At 45.0% G+C, this 27879-nt stretch overlaps 1 protein-coding gene across 1 annotated transcript; it reads left to right on the plus strand.

Moving 5' to 3' along the window:
- Positions 1-414: 414 nt before the first annotated feature.
- Positions 415-26815, plus strand: TTLL3 (tubulin tyrosine ligase like 3). The gene is made up of 12 exons (XM_036267456.1): positions 415-504; positions 2885-3053; positions 3195-3292; positions 4319-4447; positions 5698-5812; positions 6565-6663; positions 10929-11012; positions 11311-11506; positions 16074-16222; positions 20406-20649; positions 21907-22342; positions 26453-26815. The coding sequence occupies exons 1-12, from the start codon at positions 457-459 to the stop codon at positions 26813-26815; spliced, it is 2130 nt and encodes a 709-aa protein (XP_036123349.1). The 5' UTR covers positions 415-456.
- Positions 26816-27879: the final 1064 nt, after the last annotated feature.

The following is a 27879-nucleotide window of genomic DNA, read 5'->3' on the forward strand; positions in this document are numbered from 1 at the left end:
CCGGCCTCCAGAGACGCAGCTGTGGCCCGGGCCCGCCTCCGCCGGTCCCAGCGGGGCTCGTGCTGGTTGCAAACGCCTGGCCGGCAGCCCTGCCTCAGCGCGCCGAGTCTTGGAGTCGCTTGCCCATGGCACTCCCGCCCAGGGTGCCGCGGATCAACGCCCCCTCGGGGCCCCGCACACCCCGGCCCTTGATGATGCCCAGCTACAGGACGGTGAGGCCCACTGCGGTCGGCTATCTTGGCCTGAGGCGGTGGAGGCGAGGACTGGCAGACTTGGGGTGAAGGGAATGGGGGTCGGGGGAAGAGTGATAGAGGGTGGGCATTCGGATGAAGGGTGGAGAAAGAGAATGAGCGTGGGCATTGGGGGGCAGGAGAGACGCTGGGTTGAGTCCCCACTACACATTTTCCCGCAGGTTCCCTTGTCTTCTGGCCAGGAGTGTCCAAGGCGTCTCATCACATGGGCCGGCTCAGAAACGCCAAGATCTATGTGGAGAGAGCTGTCAAGGTCAGAGGGGGCTGGGCAGTGTGGAGGTGGTGGAGGTTGTTCTAGAGTGGCTCAACCTGTCTCCTTGAACTAATTTATTCCATCCTTGATAAAACAAACAAAAAACCCCTTGATCCCACACCCATCTTCAAATACCTTCCTATTGTTGATATCCCTTCACTTAGACTTTTCACTTAGGAGACTTGTCTACTTTGTTTGTTTGTTTTTTTGTTTGTTAATCCTCACCCTAGGATTTTTTCCATTGATTTTTTTAGAGGGAGTGGAAGAGAGGGAGGGAAGGGGGGAGAGAGAGACAGACAGACATCCATAGACACATCAGATTGGTTGCCTCCTGTAAGGGCCCCGATTGGGAGGGGATTGAACTTGCAATCCAGCAGATAGATGCCTTTGATGAGGAATCAAAGTGCCTGGGCTGACACTCTATCCACTGAACCACACTGGCCAGGGCAGACTTGTCTACTTCTTTACCTTGGGATTCACTTCTTAGCTCCCACCACTCTGCTTCTGTACCCTTTCCCACTTCCTTCAGAACCACTCCCGTCAAGGTCACTAGGGACCCCCCAGGAGCAGGCCCTTTTCTGTCATAATCTTGGTTGGGCACCCTGTGTCATTGTGTACCGCTGCCCTTCACACCCTTTCCTCTTGGCTGTCCGTTCACCTCTAGTTTTCCTTTCTCCCTGGCTGCTGCTTTTCAGTTGTCTTTGAAGGTGCCTGGGACTTTAGTGGTTCCCTGGATCCCTCCCCACACCTGTCTCCTTGGCTGTGAGTCCAGACAGTGCTGTGCCTCCTACATGCCCTTTCTTGCACAGTCTGTGCTCTAACTCTGCACTTGGTAGATCCAGCCGCCTTCTTGACATCTCCATCCAAATAACTTACAGTGATTTTTTAGGGAGGGAGAGGGTGAGGGAGAGAGAGAGAGAGAGAGAGAGAGAGAGAGAGAAACATTGATGTGAGACTATAACATCAATCAGCTGCCTCCTGCACACCCCCTGCCAGGGATTGAGCCCATAACCTGGGCATGTGCCCTGACCGGGAATTGAACCAGCAACCTACTGGTGCACAGGATGATGCCCAACCAACTGAGCCACACCAGCCAGGGCCCAAACCATATTCTTGATTATCCTGCCTCAACCTGCCATCACTAGTCTCTGGTCTTCCCCATCTCCTAGTTGCTCAAGCAGAAATTTGATCTTTCTGTTCATTCACCCATACATCTACTCCCATTAGCAAAACCAGTCATCTCTGTTTCCAGAACAAGTCTCAACTCTATTACCTTCTCCCCTTCTCCACGGTAGCCACCCTCATTCTAGCTACCATGATTTCTCTCCTACACAAACTACAACCACTTTCTAATTGACCTCCCTACTTCCTTTCTTGTGTCCTCTATCTAGTTTCCAGACAGCAACAAGCTAAACTTGTAAAGCCTTCAGTCACGGCACTCCCTCACTTAGCCTTTAGTGCTTCACAATGCTGTTGATATAAAATTCAAGACTATTTCTAAAGCCTGCAGGGCCTTCCACAGTCTAACCATGACCTATCTCTTCAAGAGCTCTCCCCTCATTTCCACCCTCATCCTGGCCTCCTTCCAGTTCCTTCAACTTCTCTCCAACCTCAAGACCTTTGCACATGCTATTCCCTTTGCCCGAACTACCATTTACCCAGCTCTGTTAATTCATGGCTCCTTCTTCACCTTCACCGACTGTATATGTATTTCTAGTTCCTCTGGATCCCCATTAAGTATCCAGTTTTTGGAGCCAGCCAGCCTGGATTTAAATCTTTTTCACTTAACCACTGTGTGGCCAAACTACTCAACCCCTCTGTGCTCTGTTTCATAACCAGTTAAATGGGGACAATAGCATCTGTTAAAAATGTGTTATTGCCCTGGCTGGTTTGGCTCAGCGGTTAGTATTGGCCCGTGGACCAGAGAGTCTGGGTTCGGTTTCTGCTAAGGGCACGTACCTTGGTTGCAGTTTGTCCCCAGCCCCGGTTGGGATTGTGTGGGTGACAACCACTTGATGTGTCTCTGTCACATGGGTATTTCTCTCTCTCTCTTCCTACCTCTCTCCCTCCCGCTCTGTCTGAAGATAAATGCAAGAATGTTCTCAGGTGAGGATTAAAAAAAAATATATATATATATATATATATATATATATATTCAATAATATATATAAATGCTTAGTACATAGTAGCTGTTCAATAAATACCAACTATTACCATCATAATTTTGACTGTGCATATTTATTTATCTGCTTGTTTATAATCTGTCTCCTCTACTATCAAAATTTCCTGAAGGCAGAGCCCATACTGTCTGGTTCACAATCCCCTATGTCTGGCACTTAGGTGGTACTTACTGAACAAATATCCTTCTCTCACCTTACAGCAGAAGAAAATCTTTATGATCCAAGGCCGCTACCCGGTAATCCGGTGTCTCTTGCGCAAGAGGGGCTGGGTGGAGAAGAAGATGGTCCATTCCTCGGGCACTACTATACCGCCACCCCAGAAGCATCTGGATATCTCAGTAATGGGTGATAGTGAAACCACTGAGGATGGTGAGCAGTTCCCTCCGTTTCCACAAGCTGCCTCTCCCGAGTCCCTTTCCTTTGGTTCTCACTGTCCCAGGGTTGAGACTTTGGTATGGGCCTATGGGGCAGGGACAGGGGCCTCACCAGGCCTGGGCTCTGCATTTGCAGAAGATCAAGATGAGGATGAGGAGTTCCAGCCACCACAACTGTTCGACTCTGATGATGTACTGGAATATGATGACCTAGATGGGACACATGCTCTGATGGTGAGGGCCCAAGGGATGGCCAGGGGTCTGCTTATTTGGAGGGAGAGCACTAAAGTCCAGCTGGATGACTGCAGACAAGTCCTTTCCTTCTCTGAGCCTCAGTTTCCTCATCTGCAGTAAAAACCGATTGCTTCTCTAAAGCCTGGATGGGCCAGCAGAGTGATGAAGGACACACTGGGGCTCAGACAAGGCTGGCCTGGGGTCAACTCAGCTAGGTGGTATCAGAAGCTGGCACAAATTTCATGCCTGGAAATTCCCCCTTCCAAATAAAAACCATATAGTTCATCTTCCTCTGCTCTTGGCAAGCAAAGGCTGGAAGGAAGGGCTTATGAAGCTCTGAAAGAAGCTGATATGATGGTGTGGAGGATACGTGTGTTAAGGTGAGGATACTTGGCTTCAAGTTTTGCCACCACCAGTTACTAAGTTAAACTATACTAAATTGCCATTTTGTATGCCAGGAAAGGTTGAGTATTGGCAGTTTCATATGGCCCAAAACCATGTTAGAAGTCACTTACCCTCCCTGTGCCTCAGTTTCCTCGTTTGTGAAAAGAGGATAACAGTGGCATCTGCCTCATAGGGGTGTGGTGAGGGTTAAATGAGTTGAACATGGTCTAGTACATGGTGGTGTTGCTTATTAATAATCCTACCCCCCAGAGTTGTAGGAAAGAGAGATATAGAATCTTTGTCACATGCTATGTGCTCATCAGCTTGCAAGCACTGTTCTGCTGCTGAGCAAGTCATTGATGGCCATGGGCTAGAACGAGTTGCAGTATTCAGCTGTATGGCTTAGTCATTGCCTAGGGGCACTTGGCCACAGGAGGCTGCAAGCCCATCTGTTCCCTGCTCACCAAGTGTATGCCCTGTAGGAAGAGCTGTCTTTTTTTATTTTACACAAAGATGGTGTGTGGGCTAGAGGCCACCTTGAAAGCATCCTCTCTTTCCATTCACTCACCCTGCTCAGCAGGGTGGGAAGGAGCCTCCAACCTTGTGCTACCCACACCAGCCTCCCCTGTTTCCTCTCCCTAGTCCCGCATGGTTCGGAATGAGATCCCCTACTTCATCTGGACCACTCGGCGGGATGTGCTGGACTGTCGCTTCCTCTCCAAGGAGCAAATGATAAACCACTATGCCCGGGCTGGCTCCTTTACCACAAAGGTGGGCTCCTCAGGGGAGTGGGCATGACAGCTTCCAACCCCTGAGCCCTTGGGCCAGCAACCCAGTTCCCTACTATCCTTGTCCATAACAGAGACTTCTCAGGAGGGGTTTGGTATGTAAGTCAGCAGGATTTGGAGTCGGACAGTTGGGTTCAAATCCAACCCCTGCAGCATGTCTGGAACATGTAGACCATGACTAAAATAGACTCCAGGCCCTGGCCGGTTTGGCTCAGCAGTTAGAGCGTCCGCCTGCGGTCCGGAGAGGCCCGGGTTCGGTTCCCGCTAAGGGCATGTACCTCGGTTGCAGTTTGTCCCCGGCTCTGGTTGGTCGAGCGGGCGGCAGCCACTCGATGTGTCCCTTTCACATCGATGTTTCCCTCTCTCTCTCTTCCTCTCTCTCCCTCCCACTCTGTCTGTACAAAAAAATGGAAAAATGTCCTCGGATGAGGATTAAAAAAATAATAATAAAATAGACTCCAGGATCCAAATGGGATCTGGAGCCAGAATAAACACCAAGTCCAATGACTGAGCAAGAAGGCCCTTACCTCCTAAGGAGGGGCTATCAGGCTGATGGCTGATCGATCCATTCTTTTTTTTTTTTTTTATCCTCACCCAAGGACATTTTTTGCATTTATCTTCGGATAGAGCGGGAGGGAGAGAGGGAGGAAGAGAGAGAAACATTGATGTGAGAGAGACACATCGACTGGCTGCCACCCACAGGACCCCAACCCGGGCCGGGAACAAACTGCAACTGAGGTGCATGCCCTTAGTGGGAACCAAACCCGGGACTCGGGCTGATGTTCTAACTGCTGAGCTAAACCGGCCAGGGCCTGATGGATCCATTCTATCTTACTTGGGTGTATTAACAAGTGATTTCACCTCTCTGAGCCTCAGTTTCCCCATCTTTAAATGAGAATACCAGTAAAACTATCTTCTATGATTGTGGCAAGAATGAAGTCTTTATTATTGGGACCTGCTAGTGTATTTTTTGGTGTAGACTGGGAAGGATTCCTAGAGGAAGCAGGTCTTTAAGAATGTGAAAAGGTGGGTAGGAGGAATATGCGGCATTCTTGGCAGAGAGACTGAGTGGGCAAACATACGGAGATGGATATGAGCAAGTCAAGTGCGCAGAGGCTCTGAGAATGTCCAGGCAGTGTCTCCCTGAGCTGTCTGGGTATGTGATGAGTGGGGAGCCCCTGAAAGTTTCTCTGGGCAAGTCCCACACTGCCCCCTCAGCAGCTAACTCCATAGGTGGGTCTATGTCTCAATCTCCGGAATTTGCCATGGTTTGATGAGGCTGATGCTGACTCCTTCTTTCCACGCTGCTACCGCCTGGGGGCTGAGGATGACAAAAAGGCCTTCATAGGTAAGGAGATGCCCAACCCTGTACCTGCAACCCTCCAGCTGAAGGATAAAGGTTCAAGTCCTGGCTCATGTTGGAAAGCAAAGGGCTTCTCTCCTCATGTCCTTGTCCACGCCAACAAAATTCCTTCTCCATCCCTAATCCTTATCTTTTCCTAATGTGCCTCCCTTAATGAGCCTCCTAGTTTGGTCAACCCAGACCTCCAGAAAATCTTAGGTAACTTAGCTTATATTCTGGAGCTGGTTCTAAAAGTTGGTCAATGGGCTGTTTGGAATTCAGAACGGGTTCCAGGCCTGTGGCAAATTCCAACTGGCTAGATTAGGTTCCTAATCTAGAAAGGGCTCTATACTTTGGACTTCTAAGGCAGAATAGTTTCCAACTCCAGAACTGATTCTAAATTTGGGTCAGAATTTGGGTCCAGAGTAGAAGCTAGGTTTAAATTAGTCTCCAAATTTGAAATAGGTTTTGGGCCAAGGTTTGGTGTTCAGGCTAGAATAAGTATCAAGTCTATCAGGAACAAAGAGAAATCAGACAACAGGTCTAGGTGAGATTCTGAAGGTAGAATATATGAGCCAAATTGGGTCAGATTCTGGTCTGGTTCTACAGTTGAAATAGGAGCCAGGCTCTACCAGGTTCTAGAGTCAGAAGGTAGTCAGGTTCTGGATCCAGAATGGAGCAGGTCATGATCAGGTTCCGGAACCAGAACAGGCCGGGAGCCTAGGGGCTGAGCAGAGTGTCCCCTGTCCCGGGAGCAGAGGACTTCTGGTTGACAGCTGCCCGCAACGTTCTCAAGCTTGTGGTCAAGTCCGAATGGAAGTCATATTCTATCCAGGCAAAAGAGGAAGAGGCCACAGGTAAGTACTGTGTGGTTCCCTCCACTCCCCCACCCATTTGTCCTCCAACACACCCACCCATCTATTCATTATTCATCCACACATTTATCTATGTATTATCCACATCCATCTGCCCATCCACCACCCATTCCCACCAACCCATCCATATATCTACCCACTCCCTGTCCTTCCATCCATCTACTCATCTGTCCATCTACCTACCTACTCACACACCTTCCCACCGATCTCACATTCACCTATTCATGCGTCCATTCATCCATCTATCCACCTGTCCCCACATTGTTGATCTACTCATTCACCTACCTTCTCTCAGCAACACACTTTTTCAAAAAATTGTTATTTTCAACGTTACTCCTTTTTTCCCCCATTGACCCAGTCCGACCCACCTCCTGCCTTCCCCACACTATTATCTGTGTCCATTGGTTATGCATATATGCATATAAGTTCTTTGGTTTATCTCTCTCCATCTCATCCCTACTCCTTTTTCCTCTGAGGTTTGTCAGTCTGTTCCTTACTTCCATGTCTCTGGATCTATTTTGATCGTCAGCTTATTTTGTTCATTATATTCCATAAATAAGTGAGATCATGTGGTACTTGTCTTCTCTGACTGGCTTATTTAACTTAACATAATACTCTCCATGTCATCTCAAAGGGTAAGAGACCTTTCTTTCTTATAGCTGCATAGTGTTCCATTGTGTAAATGTACCACAGCTTTTTTATCCACTCATCTACTGATGGGCACTTGGGCTGTTTCCAGACCTTAGCTGTTGTAAATAGCACTGCTATGAACATAGGGGTGCATATATTCTTTCTGATTGGTGTTTCAGGTTTCTTAGGATATAGTCCAAAAAGTGGGATTGCCCTGGCCGGTTTGGCTCAGCAGTTAGAGCGTCAGCCTGCAGTCCAGAGAGACCCAGGTTTGGTTCCCACTAAGGGCACGTACCTCGGTTGCGGTTTGTCTCCCGCCCTGGTTGGTCGTGTGGATGGCAACCACTTGATGTGTCCCTTTCACGTCAATGTTTCTCTCTCTTTCTTCCTCCCTCTCCCTCCCACTCTATCTGAACAAAAAAAATAGAAAAATGTCCTCGGGTAAGGATTAAAAAAAAAAAAAGAAGAAGTGGGTCAAATGGCAGTTCTATTTTTAATTTTGGGGAGAAACACCATATTGTTTTCCATAGTGACTGCACCAGTCTGCATTCCCACCAGCAGTGTACCGAAGTACCCTTTTCTCCACATCCTTGCCAGCACTTGTTTGATGATTCGTTGATGGCAGCAATTCTGGCAGGTGTGAGGTGTTACCTCAGTTGTTTTAATTAGCATCTCTCTGATGATTAGTAACTCAGCATTTTTTTATGTGTCTCTTGGCCATTTGTATGTCCTGTTTGGAGAAGCATCTATGTAGGTCCTCTGCCCATTTTTTAATTGGATTGTTTGTCTTTCTTTTGTTGAGCTGTATGATACTATATATTTTGGAAATTAACCCATTATCTGCTGTATTATTGGCATATATGTTCTCCCACACAAGTGGGTTTCCTTTTCATTTTGATGCTGGTTTCTTTTGCTGTGCAGGAGCTTTTTAGTTTGACATAGTCCCGTTTATTAATTTTTTCTCTTGCCCTAGGTGATGTATTGGTGGAAATTCTGCTCCATGTGATGTCTGAGATTTTGCTGCCTATGTTTTCTTCTAAGATTTTTATGGTTTCAGGACTTATATTTAAGTCTTTTATCTATTTTGAGTTTATTCTTGTGTATGGTAGAAGTTGGTGGTCTAGTTCCATATTTTCTGCATGTACTTGTCCAATTTTCCCAACACCATTTATTGAAGAGACTGTCTTTTCTCCATTGTATGCTCTGGCCTCCTTTGTCAAATATTAATTGTGCATAATGTCTTGGGTTGAATTCTGGGTTCTCTGTTCTGTTCCATTGATTTATATGCCTGTTCTAGTGCCAGTACCATGCTGTTTTGGTTACGATGGCTTTGTAGTATAACTTGATATCTGGTCTTGTTGGATCCCTTTAACTTCGTTCTTCTTTTTCAAGATTGCTGTGGCTATTGGGATCTTTTTTAGTTCCATATAAACTTTTGGAGTCTTTGTTCTAGATCTGTGGAATACATAGTTGGTACTTTAATAGGGATTGCATTGAATCTGTAGATTGTTTGGAGTACTATGGACATTTTAATGATGTTGATTCTTCCAGACCATAAACATGGTAAATGCTTCCACTTTTTATATCTTCCTCTATTTCTTTTCTCAATGTCCTGTAGTTTTCTGAGAACATATCTTTGCCTCCTTGGTTAAATTTATTTCTAGCTATCTTAATTTTTTTGTTGCAATGGTAAATGGGATGGTTTCTTTAGTTTCCCTTTCTGAGTAAGTGTTCATTATTGGTATATAAGGATGCCATTGATTTCTGGATGTTAATTTTGTATCCTGCTATTTTTCTGAATTAATTTATTAAAGCTAGTAGTTTTTTGATGGAGTCTTAGGGTTTTCTATGTACAGTATCATGTCATCTGCAAATAATGAGTTTCACTTCCTCCTTTCCAATTTTGATGCCTTTTATTTTTTCTTCTTGTCTGATCACTGTGGCTAAGACTTCTAGTACTATGTTGAGTAAGAGTGGCAAAAGTGGACATCCCTGTCTTGTTCCTGTTCTTAAGGGAAATGCTTTTAGTTTTTGCCCATTGAGTATGATGTTGGATGTAGGTTTTTCATATATGGCCTTTATTACATTGAGATATGATCCCTCTATTCCTGCTTTGCTGAGTGTTTTTATCAAAAATGGGTGCTGGATTTTGTCAAATGCTTTTTCAGCATCTGTTGATATGATCATATGATTTTTATCTTTTATTTTGTTTATGTGGTGTATCACATTTACAAATATTGTACCAGCCTTGCATCCCTGGGATAAATCCCTTTGGTTGTGGTGAATAATTTTTAATGTATTGCTGGATCTGATTTGCTAATTTTTAAGAACTTTTTTTTTCTTTATTGATTTAAATTTTTTAAAATTGATTTTAGAGAGAAAAGAAGGGAGAGGGAGAGAGAGATAGAAACATCGATGAGAGAGGACAATGATTGGCTGCCTCCTGCATGCCCCGACCTGGGCATGTGCTCTGACCGGGAATCAAACAGGCAAACTCTTGGTGTGTGGGTCGATGCTCATCTACTGAGCCATACTGGTCAGGCCCGATTTGCTAATATTTTGTTGAGAATTTTGGTATCTATGTTCATCACAGATATTGGCCTGTAATTTTCTTTCTTTTGTAGTGTCTTTATTTGGTTTTGGAATTAGGATTATGCTGGCCTCATAAAAAGAGCTTGGCAGTCTTCCTTCTTCTTGACTTTTTTGAAATAATTTGAGAAGAATTGGTGTTAGTTCTTTGAATGTTAGGTAAAACTCCTCTGTGAAGCCATATGGGCCAGGACTTTTTTTTTTATCCTCACCTGAGGACATTTTTTGCATTTATCTTCAGATAGAGCGGGAGGGAGAGAGGGGTGAAGAGAGAGAGAGAAACATCGATGTGAGAGAGACACATTGACTGGTTGCCACGCACACAACCCCAATTGGGCGAAGGGACAAACTGCAACCAAGGTATATGCCCTTAGCGGGAACTGAACCCGGATCTCTCTGGTCTGCGGGTCAACGCTCTAACTGCTGAGCCAAACTGGCCAGGGCAGGACGTTTTTTTTTTAGCAAAACACATTCTATCTATCTCTCTATTCCTCTACCTTCTTACCTATCCTTCCACAGACCCATCTGCCCATCTATCCACTTGCTTTCCCATCCTACTATCCACCACCTATCTATCCTCCAGTCCATCACTCATCTATTCTTCTGTACCAACGACCTACCTATCTTCCTATCCATTTATTAATTGATCCACTGCCTCATTCAGTCCTCCCATGGGCCTGGCATGTGGCCAAGCTCTCTAGTCAGGACAGACTAAGAGGACAGACTAAGTCCTGTCTGGGGGGAGCTCAGGTCTCTAGGGAGGAGGAAACAGTGTAGTTTCACGTGGTCAAAGGATTCCTTGTGCCTTGTGGAGGGGGACACAGAGAATGCCACACTCCATGTTGGCCCAACCTATTGTTTGCCCTCTCCCTCTCTGGAGTTGGCTCCTATCTCAAAGTCCCCATACTATAATCCAGGACCTATCAGCCAGGGATTCAGTGACATAAGGGGCAGCTCTACTGGGAGGTGGGAAAACCCTTTCTCTTCCAGAGGGAAACCTCCCCATTGTTATTCTCTGGGTATGTCAGGTGCAAAGAAGACTGCTGTATGCCAGGATCAGGGGCACAAGGGTCACACGTGTGTCAGAGGTCCCAGGAGCAGAGAGACTGCAGGTGTGTTTGGGGCTATAGGTGCTGAGAGGTCCTGGGGACAGTTTGGATGGACACGCAAGTGAGTGACAGATCCTGGGACAGTGGGGGCCAAGGATGAGTACTAGGGTCTCAGGTGAATTTAGAAGAAAGCCTCAGGTAAGTGACAGGTTCCAGGACAGTAAGAGATGCAGGTGTGTTCTGGGCCTCAGGTGTATTTAGGATGAGTTCTCAGGTAAGTGACAGGCCTTGGAGCTGTGGGTGCCATGGCATGTATCAGATTACCTGTCAGATAGTGACAGGCCCCTCCCTACCTCCGCAGGAGACAAGCAGCCCAAGAAACAGGAGAAAAAGCTGGTGATGGTGTCCCCAGAGTTTGTGGATGAAGCTCTGTGTGCCTGTGAGGAGCATCTCAGCAACCTAGCCCATCTGGACATTGACCGGGACCTGGAGGCTCCATTGTCCCTCAGCCCTGAGGGCTGGTCCCTCTTTCTCCGGCGCTACTACCAAGTGGTCCAGTGAGTAACTCTGCAGCCATGGTGTGGGGCATGGGCAGGTGCCCCTTGCTCTAGGGGGCTTCCATGTTCTGAACTAATGCTCAATCAGAGACAAACCCTCTCTTTCTAGTACAGACCCCCACCTCCTCCCTAAGCCTCCCCCGTTTGTTCACCCTGTTACTCTCCTGCTCAAGAACTCTCAAGGGCTCCCACTGCCTTCATGATAGGGTGCAAACCATTCTTCCTGGATCTTGGTGAAGCATAGTCACAAAGATCATGGCTTGTGCTGTCAGGTAGACCTCAATTTAAGTCCTGGCTTTGCAACTTTCAAGCTCTGTGACCTTGGGAATGTCACTAATCTTTTTGAGTTTTACTTTTCTCAAATGCAAAATAAACTTTAAAATAATGTCTTCCTCAAAGGTAGGATTAGACAGGATCATTTGTATTATGTGCTGAGCATAGACTCAGTATTCACTCACAAAATAAAATCTATTAAGTCATTTAGATTTTATCCTAGAGGCCAGTGTTTCCCAAAGTGTGTTATATAGGATGATAATTCTATAGGATGTAAATAGATTTTGTGAAAAATAAAAAAATAAAAAAATAAAGGGCTTTTGTGGTCAATCATATTTAGAAAACATTAGGTTAAACAAAGTGAATTAAAACAGGTTTCCTTGCCATGGCCAGTTTGGCTCAGTGGTTAGAGCGTCGGCCTGCGGTCTGGAGAGACCCAGGTTCGGTTCCCGCTAAGGGCACGTACTTTGGTTGCAGTTTGTCCCCGGCCCTGGTTGGTCGTGTGGGTGGCAGCCACTCGATGTGTCCCTTCACGTCGATGTTTCTCTCTCTCTCTCCCTTCCTCTCTCTCCCTCCCACTCTATCTGTACAAAAAATGGAAAAATATCCTCGGGTGAGGAAAAAAAAAAAACAGGTTTCCTTGGTGCAGGGCTTTTCAGAACCTATTGGTATATACCTCAGAGAGAGAGTATACAAATTATGTTGTTTGTTATAACGTTGATGAGATGCTGTAGAAACTTAACTTCTATTTATTTCAATTAGCCTGTGGTAAAATTGGTTTTGTTATATGTCATTTCACTTAGTTGCAGAACCTATTGACAAGGTTAAGTGAGGACTTACTGTATGTCTTGTACTTATGTGACCCTAGCCCCCTTGAGCATCCTGAGGGATTGTGTTTTTTTCTTTCTTTCTTTTTTTTTTATCCTCACACAGGACATTTTTTGATATTTTGTTCAGATAGAGTAGAAGGGAGAGAGAGAGAGAAACATCGACGTGAAAGGGACACATTGAGTGGCTGCCACCCACACGACCAACCAAGGCCAGGGACAAACCGCAACCGAGGTACGTGCCCTTAGTGGGAACCGAACCCGGGTCTCTCTGGACCGCAGGTCAACGCTCCAACCGCTGAGCCAAACCGGCCAGGGCGAGAGTATGTTTTCAGAACCTGCTTTGGGAAAGGGTTCTTGAGCAGAGGAAAGGAGTGTCAAGATGAGACTGGAGCTGTTGCAGGGAGATTCCATTCAGCAGAGGTGTGCAGGAGAGGCTGGAAGGAGACATGTCCTGAAGGCAGGAGAATACTCAGCTTGTGTGCCAAGCATTGTGCCAGGCTCCAGAAATGACACGTAGTCTCTGCCCTCAAGGGACACAAAGCTCAAGTGGGGAGACTTGCAGCAATCCAGGTGGGAGTGATGAGGGCCTCAGCTGGGGTGGGGTTAAGAGGATGGGACAGACTCGATGATTTAATAGGGGAAACTGAAGAACTAATAAATGAACTTTGAATGAATGACATACTGAGAAAACTCACATCATTGATAAATAATTCATTTGTATCTTTTTTAAATGTCAGAAAATGAAAATGACCCTATACTTTCACCTTAGCTACCAGAATATGTAAAGTCACCCTTCTTCTTTTTTTTTTATCCTCACCTGAGGACATTTTTTCCACTTTTTGTTCAGATAGAGTGGGAGGGAGGGAGAAGGAGAGAGAGAGAAACATTGATGTGAAAGGGACACATCGAGTGGCTGCCACCTGCACAACCCAACCAGGGCCAGGGACAAACTGCAATCGAGGTATGTGCCCTTAGGGGGAACCGAACCCGGGTCTCTCTGGGCCATAGGCCGATGTTCCAACCGCTGAGCCAAACAGGCCAGGGCTAAAGTCACTCTTCTTAAACCAAGAATTATCGAGACTGAGTTAGAATATTATGTGAAAAGAACATGTCATATTTATTTCCGGGTATAGGGCAAGTTCTAGAGGGCTGTAGGAACCTCTCAAAAGTCAGAATTTCAGCCCTGGCCGGTTTGGCTCAGCGGTTAGAGCGTTAGCCTGCGGTCCGGAGAGACTCGGGTTCAGTTCCCGCTAAGGGCATGTAACATGGTTGCAGTTTGTCCCCAGCCCTGGTTGGGTCGTGCGGGTGGCAACCACTCGATGTGTCCCTTTCACGTCGATGTTTCTCTCTCTCTCTCTACCTCCCACTCTGTCTGAACAAAAAATGGAAAAATGTCCTCGGGTGAGAATTAAAAAAAAAAAAAAATGTCAGAATTTCATAAATTATTGCATCATATAACATATATAGTGTTGACACCAAGTGGCCAATGAAGTTCCTTGAAGAGTCCCCCTGCCCCCATCTACCCCAAACACCCCCACCCATCCCCCACTCACCCTCAGCTAGATTCCCAGCTAGATCCTCTGGTTGATTCAGCTTGAGCTGAAAAGCTTTCTGGAAGTGGAGAGGGTCTCTCAGCCTTCAACTGAAGTAGTCTGTTGGGCAATCTCCCTGTCCCTCTCCAAATAAATGTTTTGTGTGCGGCTTCCCCCAAAAAAGAAACATATAGTATTGAGTTGTTCAGTATAGATAGTTAGCATTCATTAAAATATTTATTGCTATGCATCTCAATTCCCCCCCATACCCTCTTCTACCTCCCCCACTCCTCTTCCCCTCTAGTAATCACCATGCTGTTGTCTGCGTTTCTCAACTTTTTAAAACAAATCCATGACCCAGCAGCCAGGCTTTGATCAAGGTTGACTTTCCACAAACATACTGGTTGTTTTTCCTTTTTGCTAAATATAAAATTATATTGTCATGTTGAACATACATTTTCAAATTACACATGGCCCTGCCACCCTCAGGTGACACGTTTCTGGGCCAAATGACAGATTAACTGAGTAGAATCTTTGTTCTATGGCCCATGGAAAAGTTTCTAGTAAAACTGGAAACAGAAGCATCAGGACTTAAGTGTGAATAAGAGGACTGCTACATTCCTTCCATCTGGCTGTCCCTGTTCCTGGCACTGCCCCAGTGGTTGCTGCTGCCTCCTAATTAAAAGAGAGATAAGTTCTCCATGGCTGGAGACATTCAAGAGGCTAAGATATTAAAGGGAGGTTAGCATCTAGTGGAGGTTTCCTTCCTATTCAGTCAGAAGAGAAGAAATGGGAGAGTTTGGATGAGGCAGCCATCTGGAGTATTTTGTGACTTGGTTTAATTCAGGACATTTTGTATCCTGTAGGGAACAGGGTCTGTCTTTGTCCATGAACCCCAGTCTGTGCAAACCAGTTGCGGAGGCAAGCTCCTGCCAAAGTACTTGCTTATGCAACCATTCATTCATTTAACAAACTTTTAGGGATCACTGAATAAGTGTCAGATATACTGCTTGGGGATGGGAACATGAGAATAACAGTTACAGAAATGTTCCTGCTCTTATGGAGCTTACATTCCAGTGAGGGGAGACAGATGTAACCAAATAAGCATAGATGTCAGGTGGTAGGCGATAGGAAGAGCAGAGAAATAAAGCAAGGAGATATATGTTATAGACATGCTTGAAAAGAGTCCTGGCCAGTTTGGCTCAGCGGTTGGATCATCGGCCTGAGGACTAGAGAGTCCCGGGTTAGGTTCCCGCTAGGGGCATGTACCAAAAAAAAAAAAAAAAAAAAGGAAAGAATTAGATCAGGAAGGGATTCACCTATTAACCAATGTTAGGTCCGGATGAGAAGGGGAATGAAGCCCCAAAAGCACCTGTGGGTGGAGGTATCAGGTCAGATGGAGTTTGTGTCCTGGCTCAGCCATTTACTTAATTTGTGGCCTTGGGCAAGTCTCTTAACACTCCAAGCTTCAGTTTACACTGCTCTAAAATGGGGCCAGTAATACCTTCCTGGCAAGACCACTGAGAGGATTAGTGATAATATATGTAAAGCCCTTGGCACAGAGCCTGGCACATAGTGGTTCCTCACCATTAGATGTGGTATGATTAAATTCTGCCAAAGGCAATTTTAATATTATGGAAAGGGAGGTGGCAGAAAATGGAGTGTTGGAGTGGGTGTAGAGTGTAATAAGTGGCATTTTCCCATCCTCTCCCATTACAGCAGTCTGGGATGGCACCTGGGCATATTAGAATGTTGGGGGCAGCTTGAAGGTGGGTATGGAGGTTTGGAAGAGACCTACCTGGATCTTTAGGGAGGGGAGGGCATGACCAAGGCCGGTAGGACCATGGGCAGGGTGGCTTGTGTCTCCCTTTGCATTGTCCACCAGGCTGCCCCCAGGCCCAGCCCTGCCCAAGACCCGTCATCTCCCCACAGTGAGGGAGCAAAACTGAGGCACCTGGATGCTCAGGTCCCGCGCTGTGAGGACATCCTGCAGCAGCTGCGGGCCGTGGTGCCCCAGATGGACATGGAAGGAGATCGCAACATCTGGATCGTGAAGCCAGGAGCTAAGTCCCGTGGCCGAGGTGGGTATCAGCCCCTGCTTTTTGCACCAACACCCTGCAGCCTACCGCCCAGACAGAGGCCAAGGCTGTCAATAGTGCAGACTCTATTGGAACCAAACTGCGTGGATTTTATTATCAACTCTGTGATCAGTATGCTGTGTGACCTTAATCAAGTATATCACTCTCTGAACCTGAGTTCCCTCATCTATGAGAGATGATAATACTTCCTATGAGGTGAGGATTACAAGAGGTAGAGTATCTAAAGCTCAGCATGGTGCCTGGCACAGAGTAATCATCCCATAAACGTTGGCTGCTGTGACGATGCCAGCTTCTCTTCTCCTGCCCTCAGAGTTGGGTTGATGCTTTAGGTAAGTCTGGTGATACTCATGTGCAGGTGCTTGTCATCTAAGGGCTCAAGGATTTGGCCAGTGCATCCTTGTGAAGTATATAGCAGAGTGGTTAAGGGTATGGATGCTGGGAGCCAGACTTTCTGGGTTCAAACCCAAGCTCTGCCTCCTACTATTTGTAAAACTGGTCAGGTTAGTTAATCTCTCATGACTCATTTTCATCATTGGTAAAATGAAGTCAATAATAGCTACCCAAGAGGATTAGATGAATATAATATATGTAAAGTACTTAGATCCTGTGCTTTTACATAGTAACTGCTTTGTAAGTGCTATTATTTTTAGCTCTTATTCTGGCTGCTCAGTTCAATGTGAATGGAATCTGAACAGGAGAGCCAGCAAGCTGGGGTGGTGCCTTAGCCCAGTCTTCAAAAGCTGGTTAAGGACTTCTGAGATGTAGAAAACAGACTTTTGGCAGATCCCTCTAAATACTGCCCTTGGATGAATTTGTTCATGTCCAAGTGAAGCTGTTATAGCTCCGGACACTGCGGGACACTCTCTTGGGAATGTCATTTCAAATCCAACATTGTGGTCTCTTTTTCCTACCTTGGAAATAGTTTTGTTGGTTTTTTCCAAGTATGAAAATACATGTTTATTATATATTTTTTTAAAAATTGGACAATACAGAAAAGTAGAAAGACGAAAGCAAAAGCCACCCTGATTACACTGAGATAACTCACTGTTTACCTTTTGGTGTTTTTCTTTCTATACTTCCTTCTGTGCATTCTGAGAGAGGGAGATTTACATTTAAATTTTATTTTAAACAAAAACATACTATTCTGTAGCTTTATTTTTTCATATCTTTCAATGTCAATTAGTATTCATTTATTCTTTGTATATTTCTTTCTTTTTTTTTTTTTTATCTTCACCCGAGGACATTTTTCCATTTATCTTGAGATAGAGTGGGAGGAAGAGAGGGAAGAGAGAGAGAGAAACATCAATGCAAGAGAGACACATCGAGTGGTTGCCACCCACATGACCCCAGTGGGGGCCGGGGACAAACTGTAACCGAGGTAGATGCCCTTAGCGGGAACCAAACCCGGGCCTCTCCGGTCCACAGGCTGATGCTCTAACCACTGAGCAAAACTGGCCAGGGCTATTTCTTTTTTCTTTTTTTTTATCCTCACCCGAGGATATTTTTCCATTTTTTGTACAGATAGAGTGAGAGGGAGAGAGAGGAAGGGAGAGAGAGAGAGAAACATCGACGTGAAGGGTCACATCGAGTGGCTGCCACCCGCACGACCAACCAGGGCTGGGGACAAACTGCAACCGAAGTACGTGCCCTTAGCGGGAACCGAACCCGGGTCTCTCCGGACCGCAGGTCGATGCTCTAACCGCTGAGCCAAACTGGCCAGGGCTATTTCTTTTTTCTTAACAATAGATTTTGGAAATATCCCTATCTCATTACATCAAAATCTGCATTTTTTTCTTTTTGTTTTTAGTTTATTGTTATGGACACTTTAAAAATACACACACTATGCCCTTGCTGGTTTGGCTCAGCTGTTAGAGCATCGGACTGCGGTCCAGAGAGACCCGGGTTCGTACCTCGGTTGCAGTTAGTCCACGGCACTGGTTGGTCGTGAGGGTGGCAACCACTTGATGTGTCTCTTTCATGTCGATGTTTCTCTCTCTCTCTCCCTCTCTCTCTCTAAAATCAATAAAGGAAAAAAAAAAAGAGTGATCTTCATCCATTTAGATCTTTTTAAAAAAATAGTAATAAAAAAATAAAATGAAAATACACACACTAGCAAGAATAATACAATGAATCCCCATGTACCTAGCACAAAATTTAAAAATTTTCTCTCCATTTTTAGAAAAACTTAGTTGAAATGTATATATAATATATCTCATTGAAAAGGGTTTACATTGTGAAAATACAAGTCAATGAATTGTCACAATTGAGGAAACAGCACCCAGGTCATGAAATAAAACATTACCTGGCCTTGCTGCGTAGCTCAGTTGGTTAGAGCATTGTCCCTATATGCCAAAGTTGCAAGTTTGATCCCCTGGTCAGGGCACATACAAGAATCAACCAATGGACCTGGGGGTTAGGGGGCCAAAGAGAGGTGGAGGGGGACAATGGGGGAGAAAAGGGAGACATCTGTAATACTTTCAACAATAAAGATAAATTAAAAAGTGAATCCAGCCCTGGCCGGTTTGGCTCAGCGGTTAGAGTGTCGGCCTGCGATCCAGAGAGACCCGGGTTCAGTTCCCGCTAAGGGCATGTACCTCAGTTGCAGTTTGTCCCCGGCCCTGGTCGGTCATGCGGGTGGCAGCCACTCGATGTGTTCCTTTCACATCGATGTTTCTCTCTCTCTCTGTTCCTCTCTCTTCCTCCCACTCTACCTGAACAGAAAATGGAAAAAGGTCCTCGGGAGAGGATAAAAAAAAAAAAAAAAGTAAATCCACCCATGTTGCACTAAAAGAAAAAAAAATCAACCTATAAATGTATAAATAAGTATAATAAAAAATCAGTGTTTTTCTTTCTTTCTTCCTGTCTCTGAAAGAAAGAAAGAAAGAAAGAAAGAAAGAAAGAAAGAGAGCGAGCTTTAAAAAACATTACCTGCGCCCAAGAGGGCTCCTCCCAGTCTCTACCTCCCCTCAATGGTGATCTCTATTCTGATTTATAATACTATAGATTAGTGTTGCCTGTTTGTGAATTTTATATAAAAGTATATAGTATGTACTCTTACCTCCCTCTGCTTTACAGCTGCATAGTCTAATCATGTTTAGATGTGTTGTCACGGACGTACCTAATCCTTTTCTGATCATATTTAGATGGCTACCAGCTTTCCCCCTATTGATTGATTGCTAGTATAAACAACACTAATGAATATCCTGTGCGACCTTTCCACCTATTTCCTTAGGATAAATTCCTAGAAATTAAATTACTGGGTCAAAAGGGCATAAATAATCTCAATCTTTTTTACTCAAGGTATTGTGTTTTGGGGAAGCTTGGTGATCCTTCTAGCCATTTGAGAAAGGATCTACTTGGGAACTGGCCATAAATTATTTTGTGTCATTGGCAGGAGATCAGGCTGTTTGGGGGCCAAACAATGAAGGAATGAGATTGATTTGTGAGTGTGTGTGTGTGTGTGTGGTTTGCAATTTTTATATTTATCGACATTAAAATGATGCCTTATAAACTAAGATACTTCACTAATTTTAGAAGAGATACAATTTAAATAAGATACCATTTTCTACCCAGGAGAATGGCAAAAAATAAATAATTAACAGTGTTGGGTAGGATGCAGACAAACACAGTCTCATAAATCTCATATACTGTTGCTGGGAGTGCAGATTGGTGTAACATCTTTGGCACTATAAAATGGAAAAATATACATACTTTGGAGCCAGCAGATTCATAGCTAGAAATTTATTCTACAGGTGACTAGTAATAATGGCATGAGTTAACATTTACTGAATGCTCACCATGTGGCAAGCACTATTCTAAATCCTTAACGTGTTTAAGGTTCAATTCCCATTGGGAGGCCTGCAGGAGGCAACCGATCTATGTTTCTCTCTCACATCAATGTTTCTATCTCTCCCTTCCAATCTCTCTAAAAGAAATCAATGAAAACATATTTTTAAAAAATAAAATGTTACAAAACTATTTAAATCATTAGCACATTTTCAACTTTCCCAACGGCAACAGGGTTCTGAACGAGGCAGGCAGCCTTACCTGCTTGGCCCTATCATTTCTGTGGGGATGAGAGCTTATGATGAACTATCCATTGCCTCCAGCTCTTCTCCTAGCTTGAGCCTGCCCTGGTCCCTGACCACTCCATTTCCCCCCTTAGGCATCATGTGCATGGACCATCTGGAGGAGATGCTGAAACTGGTGGATGGTAACCCCATGATGATGAAAGATGGCAAGTGGGTTGTGCAGAAGTATATCGAGCGGCCCCTGCTTATATTTGGCACCAAGTTTGACCTGAGACAGTGGTTCCTGGTGACCGACTGGAACCCACTTACTGTGTGGTTCTACCGTGACAGCTACATCCGCTTTTCCACACAGCCCTTCTCCCTGAAGAACCTGGACAAGTGAGTCCCACCACTCACCTCCCATGAGCTCCCTCCCAGTCTATTTAGGAAGCTGGCAAGGAACCGGCGATTCCAGTACAATGCTGGGCTCCAAACACAGACTGCAGGCAGGCAGGCCCTCCATCCATCCCTCCATCCTTCCATCCATCAGATACCTATGAGTGTGTACCCAGTGCCATTCTCTGTTCCAGGCACTTGGGACACAGCGGTAAACAAAACAAGAGCTCAGCTCTCATGAGTTCACAGTCTAGCAGGGAGGAACAGACAAGCAATGAACATAATAAATAAAATCATCTAATAGGCAATATGAAAAATAAAAAAGAATGGAGAGCTGGGTAAAGGGAGATCAGGAGAAATCCGAGAGGAGAGAGGCAAGTGGCATCATTAGCTTGTTGGGTGAGAGGAAACCTGAGGGAGTCCTGGGTGCAAATTCCATCTCTGCAGCTTCTGAGCTGTGTGACTTTGATCAAGTGAAAACCTACTTAAGTTTCAGTTTCCACATCTGAAGAATGGAAGCAAGTAATATGAAACTCATCATTACAGCTGTCAACTATGGAGTGCTCTGTATGTGACTGGTGCTAAGCACAGCATGCATGTTAGTCATTCATGAAAACCCAGGGACGTGAAAGGAGCATTTGAATTGAATGACTTGCCTAAGGTCTCACAACTAGTTGGTGGACAGGACTTGACCATGTCGAAGTGACTACAGGGCCCATACTTTTTTTTAAAAAAATCCTCACCCGAGGATATTTTTGCATTTCTCTTCAGATAGAGAGGGAGGCAGAGGGGGAGGAGGAGAGAGAAACATCAATTTGAGAGAGACACATCGAGTGATTGCCACCCATACAACATCAACCGGGGCCGGGGACAAACTGCAACCGAGGTACGTGCCCTTAGTGGGAACCAAACCTGGGTTTCTCTGGTCTGCAGGCCGACGCTCTAACCGCTGAGCAAAACCAGCCAGGGCAATACTCTTACCCACCTTATCTTTCAGGCACTGGGATGGTTAACTGATACTATGCTCAAAGCACTTAATACTGTGTTCTCCAGAGTGCCCTTAGAAGAGATCCTGAGAGATAAGACTGCTTCTGGCCCTAGAAGAATATTATGGGCCCCCAGGCCTTTGTCTTTGTCCTCCCCAGCAAGATGAATGGTCTACAGTGGCTCAGGGTTGGGTCCAGGGTTTGCTGGCCCTCCATAGGTTTGAGTGGGAGGGGCAACAGGGCCCAGACCTCAGCTTTCTGCTCTCTGTCCCAGTTCAGTGCACCTGTGCAACAACTCCATCCAGAAGCACCTGGAGAATTCGTGTCATCGGCACCCGATGCTGCCTTCAGACAACATGTGGTCGAGCCAGAAGTTCCAGGCCCACCTGCAGGAGATGGGGGCCCCAGATGCTTGGTCCACTGTCATTGTGCCTGGCATGAAGGCCGCAGTGATCCATGCTCTGCAGACCTCCCAGGACACTGTGCAGTGTCGGAAGGCTAGCTTTGAGCTCTATGGTGCTGACTTTGTGTTTGGTGAAAACTTCCAGCCCTGGTTGATCGAGATCAATGCCAGCCCCACCATGGCGCCTTCCACTTCTGTCACCGCCCGGCTCTGTGCCGGTGTGCAAGCCGATACCCTGCGCGTGGTGATTGACCGTCGGCTGGACCGAAACTGTGACACAGGAGCCTTTGAGCTCATCTACAAGCAGGTGAGGTGGCTGGGCCAGGTAGGACCCCAGGGAGTCTTCACCCTTTCTAAGCAGCCCCATAGTGAAGCACAGGGCACTGCAATCAGACCCAGTTCAAGTCCTGGTCCTGCCACAGTGACTTAGTACATCTGTTTTCTCATCTATAAGATGGAGATGCTACTACCATCTTTCTCTTTGGGTTTGGGAGGATGAAATGAGTTAATTTGTGTGGGTAATATTTCTAGAGAGACGTACCCCTGAACCTCCCTGGGTTCAAATCTCTGCTCAATAACTACAAGCTGGGTGACTTTGAACAACTCTAGGGGGTGGGGGTGGGGTTTTCTCAGTTTCCCCATTTGTAAAGCATGAATGAAAAGAGTACCTACCTCATAAGGTTGTAAGAATTAAATGAGTTGAAAGCACGTTAGAATAGTGCCTGGTACATGGTAAATGCTACAGAGGTTTTAACTGTTGTTACCTAATAAGGTTGTTAGGCATTTCATGATGCATGGCATCACCTGTAAAGTGCCTGGATCTATTGTGAGAGTCAGTTAGTGGAAGCTGCTGCTGCTGCTGCTGCTGCTGCTATTATAGTCACTCTTGCCCAAAAAGAGAGGCAGGGTGGGAAGTACACAGGAATTACTGGTCCATAGAAATTCCAAAATTCAGCCTTAGCATATATTTCTAGTTTTGCTCTTAGGACCCACTGTTACTTCCTAAGAGTTCTCCATGGCTCTTGCTTCCATCCATTGGGATCTCAGTTCAGCCCTGAATCATCCTTCCTTTTCCATGAACATTCTCAATAGTTTCTAGTCTGTTACCTACTCATAGAAATTTGGGGGTACAAAAGCCTTTTCATTTCATATTACATTTGTCTCTTCTAGGCCAAGTTGATGTTTTTAAAAGCCTTGTTTCTTTTCTTTTTTTCTTAATTTTTATTTATTGATATGAGAGAGAGAGAATGAAGTATTAATTTATTGATTCACTGGTTGAGTCTTGGATGTGCCTTGGTCCAGAGATCAAACCTGTAACCTTGGCGTAGCAGGACAATGCTCTAACCAACCGAGTACCTGACCAGGGCCATGTGTTTCTTATGTATCAATTTATAATCCATTCTATTACACAAAAGCCATGTCCACAAATCTAAGAGCTCTTCTCTCTTCTGTGAGACTGCTGTAGCACAACAGCCCTCAAAATTATAGAAGCCCTGCTGTTCGCAGACCTCTGCTAACTCAAATTGTTTTAGAGAATGAAACATAAGACCTACAGCTATGCCCTTGGGATGCTTAAAAGAATTGTAGCTACTTTAAAGGGCCTATAGGCATGACTTAGATCTCTGAAATTTTGTTGTGGCTTTAAAAAAATTGAGATGTAATTTACATATAACATTATATTAATTTCAGGAGTACAACATAATGACGATATTTGTATATATTGTGAAAGGATCACCACATTAAGTCTAGTTAACATCCATCACCACATGTAGTTAACAAGTTTTTTTCTTGCGATGAGAGCTTTTAAGATCTATTGTCCTAGTACCTTTCAAATATACAACACAGTATTATTAACTATAGTCACCATGCTGTATATTATATCCCTATGACTTATTTATTTTGCAACTGCAAGTTTGACCACATTCACCCATTTCACTCACCCCTCATCCTTCTGCCTCTGGCAACCGCTAATGTGTTCTCTGTATCTGAGTTCAGTTGTTCTGTTTGATTTTAGTTTTGTTTTTAAGATTCCACATATGAGATCATAGGGTATTTGTCTTTCTCCGACTTATCTCACATAGTATAATGCCCTCAAGGTCCATCCATATTGTCGCAAATGGCAAGATTTCCTTGTATATTTCATTATATATGACATCCTCCTTTTCTCCATATTCTCGCCAACACTTGTTATTTCTTGTCTTTTTTATAATAGTCATTCTAACAAGTGTGAGGTGGTATCTCTTTGTGGTTTTGACTTGCATTTCCCTGATGATTAGTGATGTTGAGCATCTTTTCATGTACCTGTATGTCTTTTTTTGAAAAATGTCTGTTTAGGTCCTCTTTCCATGTCTTAATTGGATCGTTTGTTTTTGCTAATGAGTTGTATGAGTTCTTTATATATTTTGGATATTAACTTCTATTTTTTAAAAATATGTTTTTATTGATTTTTTAGAGAGAGAGGAAGGGGGAGAGAGATACAAACATCATTGTGAGAAATATCGATTGGCTGCCTCCTGCATGCCCCCCACTGGGGATTGGGCCCACAACCTGGACATGTGCCCTGACCTGGAATTGAACCGGCGACCTCTTGGTGCATGAGTTGATGCTCACTCAATCACTGAGCCACACCAGCTGGGCCCCATTATATATTCTTATACCTGTACATTCTTGTCATAAATTAATTGCATGGGGTTATTTCTGGGCTTTTTTTTCAGTTCCACTGATCTGTGTCCATTTTTATGCCAATAACATACTGTTTTGATTATTACAGCTTTGTAATATAGTTTAAAATCAGGACTCATGATGCTTGCAGCTTTGTTCTTTATCAAGATTGTTTTGGCTATTTGGAATCTTTTGTGGTTCCATACAATTCAGGATTGTTTTTTTTTTATTTCAGTAAAAAATGCCATTGGTATCTTGATAGGGATTGCATTGTATCTGTAGATTACTTTGTGTAGTATGGACACTTTAACAATATTAATTCTTCCAATCACAAAATATTTTCCAAACACAAAATATCTTTCCATTTATTTGTGTCTTCAATTTCTTTCATCAATTTTCAGTGTACAGGTCTTTCACCTTCTTGGTTAAATTTATTGCTAGGTATTCTTTTTGATGCTCTTTAATCTCTTTTAAATCTAGAACAGCTCCACTGCTTCTCCCTTTGCCCCCCATAGTTTAGTTTGGATCTTTTGAAGGGACCAGGCTGATTGCTTTGTGAACTGTCCCAGATTCTGGGTTTATCTGATTGTTTCTTTAGGGTGGTTTTTAACTGTTCTTCTGTTATCTGAATGTCCTATAAACTAGAAGTTAGGTCAAACAGCTTGATGAGGTTCAGGTTATTTTTGGCAAGACCACCTGAGAGGTCATTTTGGGTACCTCATACAGTGTCACAAGGCACACACTGTCAGAATGTCTTGCAATTAGTGATGCTAAGTCTGACCATGGGGTTAAGGTGGTGGCTACCAGATCTCTCCATTGTAAGCTGTATCCTCCCCTTTGTAATGATCAGTTACTTTGTAAAGTGACACTGTGGCCCTGTGCAAATGACACATTTTCCTGTCATCCTTCTCACCTGCTCATTTTGATATCCAGTTTTAATTCTTGCCTTTTGTATTCGTTACAAAATGGTAAGTTTCTAATTTTTTCCTTCTACATTTATTAGCTGACATTCTTCTGTAAAGATGAGCTTTTCCTCATCAACGGGGTTTTCTGGGAGCTCTGATAACCTGGATTTTTAACAAGCTCCAAATGACCCTGTTCAAATAGAGTCTAATCGGGATCTTTTGATGACACAGAGAACACCACAAACTAGTTAAAAGAAGGGTTCTTTGCAAGACACAGAGAGCTCTCCTAGAGCCAAGCTGCAGGAAGTACAGCTTGGCTTTATAGGAACTGAAATTGCACAGAAGCAGTTTCTCCGCCTCCTCTGCATATTTGCTATTTCATCCCCTCCACAGTATGTCTTCTTTAAAGCTCTTAGTTTCTGCTTCCACGTAACTTGGATTCATGTGAGGCTCTGAGTAGATTTAAGCCTCGTATCTGTCTGGGTGTCACAACTCAATTCTCTCTGCTGAGAATCCATCGGCAGTAGCCTGTGGAGTAGAGCCACACATATTCCAGCAGGAGCCAGGGCAGCTTAGGAGGGCAAGGAGGTGGAGAAGAGGCATGGCTGAGACTCTGCCACTCCTCTGGGTTACTAGTCCCAGGGCCTCACTGACTCTCTAAGGACTGATTCAGGTCTCCAGGGCCAGACCCTTTAGAGGACAGAGGTAGGCTTCCCGTTTCTCAGCCCAGAAATACCTCCTGGGTAGGTACCCTAGAAACTAATTCCATCTATTTCTGCCCTGAGTCCTTCTGGGCCTAGGACTCCAGAAGCACTGTCTGAGCAGGTCTTATCCCCTCTTCTTCCTCATAGCCTGCTGTAGAGGTGCCCCAGTATGTGGGTATCCAGCTCCTAGTAGAGGGCTCCACCATCAAGAAACCCATGGCGACGTGTAACCGGCGGACAGGGATCCGCACAGTGTTCCCTCACCTGCTGACCCAGCGAGGCTCTGGGGAAGGCAAGGACTCGGGGACACTTATCCACATGGCAGCTCCTAGGAAAGTTCCTGGGGCCAGGAGCCCGGGGCACACCGAGAAGCCAGACTCCACTGCCACCACATCGGCTGCTGGAAAGGGGAAGAAAGGCAAGGCAAAAATTGCTACAGCTCTGGTCTGCCCTGATACCCAGAAGTGGGACCCCACCCCAGAACAAGGATGGGCTGCATTTGCACCATGACCTTTGCTAGTGGGAAAAGGCAACCCCACTCCTTGAACAAATTGCTGGGGAAGAGCACTGCCCCCAAATACCTCAGGGTCCCAAGACAAGTTCTTGTTCAAGCCCCTGCTAACCAACTGAATTTGCCCCTACCCAGAGCCCCACCAAAGAGCCACAAATAGCAAGTAAAAGCCACCACTTACAAAGTTTTTTTTTTTTTTTTGTTAATCCTCATCTGAGGATATTTTTTCCATTGATTTTTAGAGAGAGTGGAAGGGATGAAGGGAAGGGAGGAGAGAGAAAGACAGAGACAGAGAAACATCGATGTGAGAGAAAGACATCGATTGGTTGCCTCCCACGTGACCCTGACTGGGGCCAGAGATCGAACCTGCAACCCAGGTACATGCCCTTGACTAGGAGTCGAACCCATGACCTTTTAGTGCATGGGACAATACTCTAACCACTTAGCCACACTGGCACAAAGTATTTAATTTTTTTTTTCTTTATTGATTTTAGAGAGAAAGGAAGGGAGAGAGAGAGAGGTAGAAACATCGATGAGAGAGAACGATTGGCTGCCTCCTGCATGCCCCCCACTGGGGATCGGGCTCACAACCTGGGCATGTACCCTGACCAGGAACTGAACCGGTGACCTCTTGGTGAATGGGTCGATGCTCAACCACTGAGCCACACTGGCCAGGGAGCACAAAGTATTTAAAAAAAATACATAACCAAGTGAGTATTTTCCCCTCCAAAAGAGTCACCCTGTGAGGCAGTTATTTCAAAGATGCCAGAACTTCAAAGATACCAGAGCCCAAGTTTTTCCTGTCTTGGTATTCTTTCTGCCTTTGCCTCTGCAAAGTTGCCTCTGGGGGAAAGGAACTAATATTTGCACAGCACTTAACAGTTTACACTGTGTTTGCTATATAATTAGCTCCTTTAGTCCTCACAACCTAGCGAGGTAGGTGCTATTATCCCCATTTTCCAGCCGAGGTATCAGGAAATTTAAGGAAGATGCTCGAGGTTGCACAGTTCAGAAGGGGCAGAGATGGGATGCAGACTCAGGTCTGTTGGACTCCAAACCTTGT

This window comes from Molossus molossus, unplaced genomic scaffold, assembly GCF_014108415.1.
Source record: "Molossus molossus isolate mMolMol1 unplaced genomic scaffold, mMolMol1.p scaffold_m16_p_18, whole genome shotgun sequence".
Classification (NCBI taxonomy): Eukaryota; Metazoa; Chordata; class Mammalia; order Chiroptera; family Molossidae; genus Molossus; species Molossus molossus.